This window comes from Lissotriton vulgaris, chromosome 7, assembly GCF_964263255.1.
Source record: "Lissotriton vulgaris chromosome 7, aLisVul1.2, whole genome shotgun sequence".
In the NCBI taxonomy this organism is placed as follows: Eukaryota; Metazoa; Chordata; class Amphibia; order Caudata; family Salamandridae; genus Lissotriton; species Lissotriton vulgaris.
Window position 1 is genome coordinate 1,258,127,191 of NC_141695.1, and position 12,036 is coordinate 1,258,139,226.

The window sequence follows — 12,036 nt, forward strand, 5'->3', positions numbered from 1 at the left end:
CGCAAAGAGGGCCGTAGAAGAAGCCACCGACCTCGTCGAGTGGGCGCGGATCTTGCCCACCAGAGGTTTCCCTGCTAACTTGTGGCAATGCAGAATGGCACTTGAAATCCATCTCGAGATCCCCTGCTTGGACAGAGGGAGACCTTTGTTTGGACTGCCGAAGGCAATGAATAATTGCGAAGATTTTCTAAAGTCTTTGGTGCGGTCTATGTAGAACTTTAGACAGCGTTGCAAATCCAGAGTGTGCAATGTCTTCTCTGCTGGAGTGACTGGGTTCGGAAAAAATGTTTTAAGTATGACAGGTTCATTTAGATGAAAGTCAGTGGGGACTTTGGGAATGAACCTTGGGGTTGTCCTTAAGATGGTAGTGTTCTTTTTGAACTGCAAAAATGGTTCTTGGATAGTTAGGGCCTGCATCTCCCCCACTCGCCTCGCTGACGTGAGGGCCAAGAGTAGAGCTAACTTCCACGATAAGAATTTTAGGTCTGAGCGGTGAATCGGCTCAAAAGGTCCTTTCATTAGCTGAGCCAGGACTAAGTTTAGATGCCATGTTGGAGGAGGAGATCGCACTGGTGGATAGACCCTGAACAGGCCCTTGAGGAATTGCTTGACAATTCTCGCAGACCACAACGAAGGACCCGAATCTGACCTTCTGAATCTCGAAATCGCTGCCAAATGAACCTTGATAGTAGAGTGGGACAGATTAGACTTAGCTAGCGAGAGCAGGTAAGGCAGGAGCTGATGAGGTTGTGACGTGAAAGGATCAATCTTTTCTTTTTTGCACCAAATACAGAACCTTTTCCACTTCAATCTGTATGTTTTGTTCGTGGACGGAGCCCTCGCCTGAGAGAGGATGTCTTTGACCTCAGTGGAAAGTGGGACATTCATGTATTCTCGCTGGTCAGGAGCCATGCGGTCAGGTGCAACGACCTTGGGTCTGGATGCCAAACCTGTCCTCCGGACATTGCCAGGAGATCCGGAACGTCCTCTAGCGTTATCGGAGGTACTAGCGATAGCAGATGTATTTCGGTGTACCAGAATTGTCTTGGCCATGCCGGGGCTATTAGGATGAGCTTGCATGGCTCCATTTTCATCTTCCTGATGAGTCGAGGAAGCAGAGGGATCGGTGGAAATGCATAGAGGAACCTCCCCGTCCAGGCTATCGATAGGGCATTGCCCAAAGAGTCTTGGTGATGGAACCTGCTGGCGTAGGCTGGACACCTTCTGTTTGCTGGGGTTGCAAAAAGGTCCACCTCTGGTGTGCCCCATCTTTGAAAGATCAGATCCAGAACTTGTTGCTTCAGCTCCTACTCGTGAGTGACTGAGGTGAGCCTGCTCAGTCTGTCTGCGCCTTCGTTGAGCACTCCTGGTAGGTGCTCCGCCCTCAGAGAAATTCCGTGAAGAATCGTCCATTCCAGAATCTGCTGAGCCTCTCGTGACAAGGGAAGTGACCTGGTCCCTCCCTCCTTGTTCACATAATGCATAGCCGTGGTGTTGTCTGTCCTGACTAGCACCTGTGAACCCCGGAGACGCGGAAGAAAGGCTTGAAGGGCCAGCCTGATTGCCCTCAGCTCCAACAGGTTGATGTGTAACTTTTGGTCGCTTGGGGACCAATGGCCGCTGACCTGCAGGTCCTGCATCACGGCTCCCCATCCCTCCAGTGACGCATCCGTCGTCAGTATGTGAGGCGATGGAACGCTTGCGAAGGATAGACCTCAGCAAAATTTATGCCGATTTGACCACCAACGCACTGCCTCCTTCATGACTCGAGTGACCAGTACTTAGTCGTCGAACGATCCGTGCACTTGTTGCCACTGGAGGTCCAGTTGCTCCTGCAGGGGGCGCATCCGGAGCCTGCAGTGCGGGATTAGGGGGATACAGGATGACATTACCCCCAGCAGCGACTTGTAGCTGCGTACAGAAAGACACTTTTTTCTTTGAAGATTTCCTGCTAATGCTTGCAGCTTCCGAATCCTCTCTTGAGTTGGAAAAGCCTTGGAAAACTGCGAATCTAGCATTGCTCCGAGGAACCGTGCCCTCCGTGACGGCAGCAGCGTGGATTTGTCTCAAGGTGAGACCCAGATTGTGGAACAGAGTGGTGCAAGCCTGCACCGCGTCCTGCGCTAATGCTTTGGTCGGGGCCTTCAGTAACCAATCGTCCAGGTAAGGGAAGACCTGGAAGTGGTGTTTTCTCAGGAATGCTGCGACAGGTGCCAGCACCTTCGTAAAAATTCTTGGAGCAGAGCGAAGGCCGAATGGCAAGACTCTGAATTGAAAATGGCTCTTGGCTACCGTGAAGCGTAGGAACCTTCTGTGCGCTGGGTGAATTGGGACATGGAAGTATGCGTCCTCCAGGTCGAGTGTGGCCATATAATCCCCCGGGTTGACCATCTTCAAAACATCCTGTAGGGACACCATCCTGAAGGATAGGGAGATGAGATAGGCATTGAGCTCCCTGAGGTCCAGGATGGGACGCCATTTCTCCTGCATTTTTCTGACCAGGAAGAACCTGGGGTAGAAACCCTGGCCCCGTTGATTGGAGGGGACCGGTTCTATCGCTCCCTTGCGGAGCATCTGTTGAACCTCTAGCCGTAGCAGATGGAGATGTCGTGATGGTATGGCTGATGGGGGTCTGGGTGGAGGGACTTCCGTAAACTCTAAAGTATGTCCTCGTTTGATTATGTTGAGCACCCAACGGTCCGATGTAATTTGGGACCAATTCAGAAGGAATTTTGACACCCTGCCTCCAACTGATGATCTCTTGGAGGAGGGAACAGTAGGCAGAGCCAGGAGGCCGCTATTGGCGTTTAGATGAGTCCCGTCCACGGGCAGCCTGCTTGCCCTTATTGTATGGCCGTGAATAACCAGAGGACTGGCCCTGTCTCTGCTGGTAGGACTGGCGATTTGGTTGGTATCCAGAGCTGGTCGAAGAATAGCGCTGTTGTTGATATGCGCCCCTGTAAGTGCCACCTCTTCCTCTTGTGCCCCTAAAAGGAGTTTTGCGGTACTGGAGCGTTCCCAGCGATCTAGCCGTCTCTGTGTCCTTCTTTATTTCTTGAAGTGTGTCGTCGATTAATTTGCCGAAGAGTGCCTCGCCGTCAAAAGGTAGATCCAGGACTTTATTTTGGATTTCTGGCCTAAACCACGTCGCTTTGAGCCATCCCTGGCGTCTCAACACTGCCGCTCCTGCCAAAGCTCTAAAGGACGTAGTGGCAATGTCCATGGCACAGTCAATGATCTCCATGGAGACCGCTTCACCTTCTTGCAAGGTCTTCTTGGCTTCTAGTCCTGCTTCTGGAGGAAGTTGATCCAAATAGGGATCTATATCGCACCACAACTGGCGATCATATCGCCCCAGTATTGCCAAAGCATTGGCTGCGCGAACCAGAAGGCTAGCGATGGATGAAAATCTCTTGCCTGTGCTATCCAACCGACGTCCATCCTTATCGGGAGGAGCCGTTAAGGGTGCAGAAGGGTTCCGCGACTTCCTTTGCGCTGCCTGTGAGATTACAGAGTCCGGCCTGGGATGACCTGTCAGGGCAGCCGGTCCATCCTCCGGCGCTTTATACTTTTTGTCAAGGCGCGGTAGCACAGGGATTACTGTGGCTGGGTTTTTCATGGTCTTTAAACCCTCCTCCCATATATGGTCCACAATCGGAATGGACCTCGTAGACTTACGGTGTGTGTCTTTAAAGTCATACAAGAAATAATCCGTTGTTTGCGCAGGCAAAACTAACTTAAATCGTCCGGCTGCACGTTCCATCAGTTGGTGAAAACTACCAATGTCAGCAGGAGGAGAATCGCCTAGGTCCTGGTGTGGCCAAGCCTGATCCGGATGGACGTAATCATTGTATTCATCTGCATCCTGATCCGAGTCAGGACGATTATCAGAAGACACATCCGTTTCATTATCATGATCCCTATCCGGATAATCTGCTGGTTCAGACGGAGTCTGGGGCATTGGCCGCTGTGGTTGAGGAGGAGACTGCACTGGGTGCACCGGTGGGACAACTGAAGAGTGGTCCCTAACTGGTGTTGATGGAATAGATCTTCTCGGTGCTGGGCGCTCGGCCTTGGATTTATAGTCTTGCAACATCTTGTGCAGGTCATGCAGGAAGGACGTCGGGACTGAAACCATGTCATGTGATTCATATCCCCTTGGGTCGTCAGTTTGTGGGTAGTAACTGCCACCTTGGTCATATGCCTCCCCCGAGTCAGTCTCTTGACTTTTAATGAGAAGCTGCGAAGGGCTATTCGCATAATCAAAGCCATCCTGACCCTCTCCCTCAGAATCCTCCTGGTCTAGCAACATTGTGGGAGGTAATGATGGCACTCTCCTTGGGGACGTCATTTCAGGCGTGATCCTCGTAAGAGAAATAGTCACCCTCCTCTCTGCAGCCAGTATTGTAGGCTGCTCCGTCGATGCCGGTGAAATCCTCGTCGACGAGATAGGAATGGTAGAGGTCGTCGTCGACGCCACCGACGACGAGCCCGCCGTCGATGTCGAAATTGTTGTCGTCGTTGAAGCACTCGTCGACGACATGACCGTCGTCGACACCATCGTCGACACCATCGTCGTCGGCGATGTAGCCGTCGTCGACGTCGGTACCGCCGTCGTCGCCACCGCCGTCGTCGACGACGGCTTCTTCGTCGACGATGTCTTCACCTTCGTCGACGATGTCGTCGGCATACTGCCCGTCGACGCCGCCGTCGAGCTCTTCTTCGACGACGACGATGCTTTAGCCGTCGACGAGCCCGTCGAGGGAATCAACTGGATGTTGGGCTTCATTTTCGTCATCGACGGAGCCACCGTCGACGATGTCTTCGTCGTAGAGGACTTGGAGCTCCTCTCAGAAGAGTGTGATGAGGGTTTCTTGAAGGCTGGGTCTGTCTTCTCACCCTTAGGAGGCGAAACCAGTTCTGCCTTGCCCGACCCACTGTGGTGGGGGGAACCTCCTGAACCCCGGCCATCAGACTCACTGGGGGTCTTCCTTGAAGCCTTAGAGGGGCGCCCAGTAGAGGAAGAAGGGGAACCTCTACCCCTTTTCACTGACCTTCTAGAAGAAGCGCAGGACACCGATTCCTCCTCATCACTGGAAACTCCATGTTTCCTCTCCTTCTGCCTCTGCAACCATGTAAGAAGCCTTCCAGCACGATCTCTCAAGGTCTTGGTGGAGAGAGTGCGGCAAATTCGACAGTCCTCTGCCTTGTGATCAGGGTACAGGCAGTAAATGCAATCCTTGTGTTTGTCTTCCACAAACAGCCTCTTCTTACCACAGGTGGAACAGGGTTTAAAAAGGGCTTTTTTCTTCTCAACTTCAGCCATTTTGATGAAGAAAGGTGTTTCCTGAAGAATCTGAAGAAAATTTTGAAGAAATATCTATAGAATGAGTTTTAAAGAGTAGAAATAGAGCAGAGCTCAATAGAGACTCCCTAGCACAACGTGCGGTAGAAAATCTGAGGCTCTGAGGTTCCTTCAGGAAGGTTCTAAGGGTGAGGCTATTTTGATTGGCTGATGCCTAGAGTTTGGTCTCTTTTACAAAAAGAGGCTGATATGTTACACAAGGGAATGAGGCCTAGGCCTTTCCTTTCTCTTTTGTACCTACTACTATGATATTTTTTATTACCCAGACTCCCAGTCCGACGACGGGGAATGATACAAAGCATGGGAATCTATGAAAGTTCCAATACTGGGGCAACATATTGTTGTCTTTGATATACTTGCGCATAGTATTCATCCTCCTCCTCCGCTTACTGGTTTTTGATATGGTGCCAAAAGGGCCTTCATCATCGTCATTAGACTCGGCTAAGTCTAGACTTGTGGTGTGGTGGTAAAAGAGACACTTTACTAGAGGAGGTGTGCTCTGGGTGCCGATCCTCTTGTGCAGGTTGGTGTCAGGTCAAATCCGGTAAAAGAACCAGCATTGGATTCTTCTTATTTGTTGTCAACGAAGAAGAAATCTTCTCTATCAGATGTGTCGGCGACTATCTCATTTACTAGGTCTTTGTCAACTTATCGTTGTTGGTGGCATGGCTGCCAACAGTGTCGGCTGCAACTTTTTCGACGAGGTGGTAGTCGTCATTGAAGATGTTGTAGTCATCATTGATGAAGCAGTAGTTGTCGTTGACGAGGGGGTAGTCATCAACGGGGTGGTAGTAGACTAATTGGATGCAGTCATCTTGGCTTTCATCGCCGATGATCAGGATTTTTTTTTTTTTTTTTTTTAAAACCTTTATTGACATTTCAACCAAAGACAAGTATGGGCCTACAACCCCCGGGGCCGGCCGCTAAGCAGTTAGAGTAACAGAAAGCACATTTTAATCACATGCAGCACCTCGGGGAGCAGATTCTCCATGCTAGTATACTCTTGGCCACTGAACAGCACAATTAGGTTTTCATTTTATAATAGAGGATGGAAGGATCAGGTGCCAAACAATTTCCCAGCAGCGAAAAATGGCAGGCAGAATAGTAAACGTGTCAACAATAAACAGCAATCGATCAAGTCAATGGCGCTGAAACAGGAGGTTCAGGATGTGGAGGAATATCACGGTCAATTTGCGCCTGCAGTCCCCTGCCCTAAGACCCAGAAAACACCACGGAAATTGAGGCACAGATGAAAAAGCAGTGATTGACACCAAAGGAAACCCACTGTACTGACCCCAGAAAAGAAAAGACAAAGCAGGATAAGAGAAGACAAAAAGAGGCCATAGAAACAAATTAAAAACTAAAAAATCCCCTCCCCCAACCCCCCACCCTGCACCCCTGCAGATGACTACGGCCCCCCCCCAGCAGTGTGCCTGTCGCCCGAGAACCAGACCCGAATTATACAAGAAACAGAGAAAAAGGAGAAAGAAAGGAAACCCCACCTAACAGGGAAATGGAGAGATTATTAATAAACTGGAGGAGGGCCTTCAAACATGCCCCCGGCTTCTCCCTCCCACACAATATATTCCTCCCCAAGGTAAACAGTAAACAACAAAAAAATCGATCATGTCAGAGAGAAATGGGGAGCATTATTCACCTACTACACTATTAGTTATGCCGTGAGAGCACGCATCCCCCATGCCCGCCCGCCTATTAAATGACAACCTCTGAAGGATCAGCCTTATCCTTGGCCTCTCTTTGCGAATCCACAAATACATACCCATCGACCCATTGCCATGTCTGATGTTACGAGGAAGAGGAGCGTCCAAAAAAGACCAAAAAGCGACACACACATGTAATTTGGACGTCGCTGAATACCAACACAGTCATCATCATGGAGGATCATCTTTCCCGGTACTGCCCCAGGACATGTGTTCCACACCAAGCACACAAGGTCTAGGAAGGAGGAAACAGCCAGAGCAGCCGACCGTTGCTGGAATATTGCCTGGGTCGCCGGAGGCTGTGCGTGGGACAAAGTCACCATCTTCTGCTCAAATCTAAAACCTCCGGAACAGTCCAAACCTACAGCCAGCCAACCACACGTTGCCACATTGTACGAAATTTCCAGCTTTCCCCTATTCACAGGGGCGGCAACGACACTCTCCTCCAGTGTGAAGTGAAGCAAATCCTTGTGTACCTGGGGACAGGCCGATCTCAACTGTGCCGACGCTGACGCAATATCATCAAGCTTTCTCCCCAACACTCGGGCGCCGTGATCCAGGGTGGAATGTAGGGCACCGAGGGCTTCGAGAAGGTCACCATACCCCAGCGTAGCTCCTTGCGCCCGCTCCGCTACGCTCCTCTTAGCCACACACGCCCAATCTTGCTGAGACCCAGTATACAGGATGATTGACTCCATCCTATCAAGATGGCCGTAGGGCAGTTCCACCTTAGATTGGGACCGGGACTCAGGCACAAGCGCATCAAGATCCATGTGACCAGGGGGCGGAGCAGGTACCTACAACTACCCCTCGATACCTAAATCCCGCTTTGTCTCCACTACAGCGACCTGTGACCTGGAAAGGAGGGTCATCTGATACAGCCAGTGAAGTCCGGGACAACGAGGGTGACTGTTACTTTAACTGGGCGGAGTTCCAGTCCGAGCACGCCCCCTGGTCAGCCGGGGCTCCGGAAGTAAAAGGCAGCTTTCCCACAACAGGTGTGTGGCTATCACCCGGAGGCGGAGAGGAGGTGTCGAGAGGAGAAGGAGTCTAGCGGAAGGAAGGAACGGACGAGGAACGACGAGAGGCGGAGGAAGAAACGGAGGTCGAGACAAGACCCACTACTGGAGAGCCAGGAGGCCAACGACAAGGCGCTTCGCCCAGCCGCACTTCAAGGGAAGTGTGGCTCACCCAGGTACGGGACCGTATCGTGGGCTGGGCGGGGAGAAGAGGTTTTAGACCTCCCTAGAGCACTCGCCGCCGTTATCCATTCACCATACCCCCTCCCTGTGTGAGCACACTCGGCACTTCGTAAAAGCTTTGGTTATTACAGCACGCGTGACTCCTCACTCCCCTTTCCCTGTCAGACTGCAGTAAACAGAGCAGGTTTACTCAGAGCCTTTTTCTTTTCTTTACATACGGGCGGAGAGCGGCTCCCAAGACGGACGAGACGGCGACTGCAACACCCAGAAGTCCACGGGAGGGCGGAAAACCCGGAGGGGACCAGAGGAAAGAGAGGAGTTCGCCAGCACGTCGGGACAATGATCCACCTTTACCATATTATCGCAATGTAACTAGGCGAAGGCGTTTGATCAAAGGAATAAAACCCGCCTTACCACAACCTAAAGTCTACGAGATTCTATTGAACCCGCTACATTCCATGTTACTGCAAACAGGATTCCGGGGGCGGGCAAAATATGTGCCCAGTGTGCGGTCACAGGTAACAGCCATCCTCACCCTGGGTCAGTACTAGCGAAAATCCGGGAGTAGCCCGCGAAAATCGGGACGAGTTACAAGCAGCGTCCGAGCAGCTCACTGGCGAGGGCACAGGCAATTACAGAGGCATCTTGGAATTGCCACCTCGGGCATGCACTCGATCCGCTCCGCTCAGTGGTAGGAGTGACCACAGCGAAATTCAGGCCAATATTAGCACCGCTCCGGTAGTCCGACTCCACCCAGTCACCAATGGCCGCTGTTATTGAACTAATACCCGGCCATGTCGTCCACCCGAGGTCCCGGTTCTAGGGTTGCACAGGCCGCAAACTTCAAATGAACATTTCTCCGGCGGTACCGCCGCCAGAAACATCAGGATCACACGATCGGTTGCCGCTCTCAACCACCAACACGGTCATGTAGAGCAGGCTCAGGATCTCGTGCAGGATATCTGTGCGGGATGTGGAGGTTCACGGAGCCGGGAGCCTACGCTGCCGTCCCGATCGCCATCTTGGCTCCTCCCTGATGATCAGGATTTTGACGACGTTACCGTGGTTGACAAGTCAGTTATTATTTGACTAAGACTGGATCGGAGGAGGATTTTGCGGGCTTCAAAGAAAAGGCAGTGGATGGAGTAGAGGGGTCAGTTTTTACCTCAGAGGAAGCAATTTCTTGCTTTTCGTTATGTGAGGAGTCTTTTGCAGTCCCATGATGTGTCCTTTTTTAAAGCTTTCTTGTGTCCCTCTAGTGACCGTGGCGACCTTTTTCTTTTGATAGATTGCTCATATGAGGTCACAGAATCCCCACTGTTTTCTTCCTAAGAAACAACAGCAGTTCTTGTCTTTAGCTTCTGAAGCCACAATAAAAGCCTCCCTTCTCTATCCTTGAGAGGTTTTGAGGAAAAGGTTATACAATATTTGCAGCCTTTACCTTGTGGTTAGGATGAAGGTAATAAATACATTCCTTATGGGGATCTTCTGAATGCATCCTCTTGTTTCCACAGGTCCCACACGATCTGAAGAGTCCCTTCTTGAAAGGTTAGGTTCTGACATCCTGAAGCAGTAGATCATAATTTGGGTTTACTAAATCTGAGTTTAAGCTGAAGAAAACCGAGCAGCAGCACACGACTTGTGGCAGAAAATCTGAGGGAAGATGCCTCTGCTGATAGTGTTCTAAAGGGTGCTATCACCCAATTGGCTGGAGTTTGGTTCTTTATAAATGATACAGATAAGCTACAAAAGTCAATGTATTTTTACTACTGTACGCTATGTATGCTATTCTTACTGCAGTAGAATGTACCATGGGACTCCCACCTAGACGACAGGGATGATTCAAGAATGTGAATCTATGAAATATCCAATACTGGAGAATAACCATTTCACAATGGAAAACATTTCTATTGATGCACAGGAGCGCAATCCTATGGCATAGTTTCTGAATCTTTAAAAAAAAAAACCTTAAAGGCCACTACTTTTCTATACAGAATTCATCACTTTGGCTATCGACTTAGAGCCCATGTAGGGTCAACAGAAATACTTCAGTAAAACATATCAACATAATTAAGGATATGCAACCTTACAAACAACATGTACTAAAACAGCGAACACAAACTTTTAAAATCTAGCAAGGCACAGTTAAACACATGGCATGGAACATGCATCTTACGAAACAACGCAACAAAGGAAGACTTTGTACTAACCATGGTCATCAAGCAAAATGTTCTCAGGCTTCAAGTCTCTGTGTGAAAATTCGGAGAGAAAGAGCATTACTGAACCCTGAACAAGCACGAAGATAGTACATAAATAACATGATGGCCAGTGCTCCACTACCAAAAATATACATAAAAAAATTAAAAAACACAATTTTGTATGACAAAACGGTCAGAAGGAACAATGTAATGCACCACATACGAGGATTATAAATCAAAAGGCTTACAGCATCCTGCTTAAAGTAATTGTATATATTTTGTTAAAAGCTGAATTTACTTCTTGTAAAACAATACGGTTTGTTATTCAAGACCACACACAAATGCAAGACATAAGCAGAAGAACATTAAACGTATAGACAAACGACCAAGAAAACAAATGTTTTAAGAGATGCATTTTGCATAAAAATAAAATAAAAATAGGAGTATACACATTTCATTGCATTTGGAAAATAAGAAGTTAACAGAAACCTATGCCATTGCAAGTATCTGGGAAAGATAAACTGATAAAAGATAAATATTCAGATAATATGACTAACATTTGGAAGTCAGATGACTGATGTATACTTGGTCTCAAAGAAATTGACCTAAGCGTATTTTAGGGACCAGGAGGGATTGTGCCATGAGGGACGGCATTAGGACTCAGATTTAACAAGTGAAAAGTATTGTATTTCAGTGCTTTAAATGTGCCCAAAAAAATCTGCGAATCTATTGCAAATGGTGCCAATAATGGATTTAATCCTAGCTCAAATTGAATGAATGGGAGGATCCAAACTCACAGGTCCTGTGTTTATTTTTTTAATCTCAGACCTGAGAATTAATGGGATATCTAACAAACAATTCTTGATAGAGTTCTTTAAGTCTTCGACCTCACCATATGAGCTTCAATTTATCGAATTAAGTCTATTTGTTTTCAAATCATACTAATGCACTCAACTAGCACCTAATCCAGACTACACTCTTTATGTAAAGGAAAGAAATCAAATTTCATTACCTCCTCTCCTGAAGGTTGGTCTGATAACATTATACACTGCCCTAATGGGAGTCCCTCAAATTACCATCTTCATGACAAACCAATGAGTACATTCAAAGAAAACATGGCGTACATAACATGCCATAATGGCAGTGACAGCAGATGCTAAGTAGATGAAGAATATTTGCAGTTTTATATGTTATGCACTCAAATAACATCTAGAAGTAAGTCAACATTAGAGGAAAAGGTAAACTTGAAGGGCATAAAGCTGGACTGCTCCGAATGCACGAAAATCATTTCTGGCAGGAGCCAATAAGTTCAGCCTTAGATTGAGCATTAGTTTGCTGCTATGTAGCTGAATTGTTTGTGGCCACTCTGTATGATAGTAGCTAATAGGTCAGGGTATGTAGATCCGCAGACAATTTAACAAGGTGTACATTGTCTGCCTAATTGTACATCAGACATCCATCAACTCTAACAGATACAAATTAATAACAAAGGGAGAGAGATGAGCTTTGCAGTTAACTACAGATGGGTAGTGTAGAAGCGGACTGAAAGG

At 48.4% G+C, this 12,036-nt stretch overlaps 1 protein-coding gene across 2 annotated transcripts in view; it reads right to left on the reverse strand.

Annotated features, from left to right (window-relative positions):
• Nucleotides 1-12,036, reverse strand: part of GRK6 (G protein-coupled receptor kinase 6) — a 627,649-nt gene that overhangs the window by 376,242 nt on the left and 239,371 nt on the right. For both annotated transcript variants that reach the window (XM_086931798.1, XM_086931797.1), the window contains exon 10: nt 10,499-10,536. In XM_086931798.1, the coding sequence (XP_086787924.1) occupies nt 10,499-10,536 (38 nt within the window). The remainder of the gene's footprint in view (nt 1-10,498; nt 10,537-12,036) is intronic.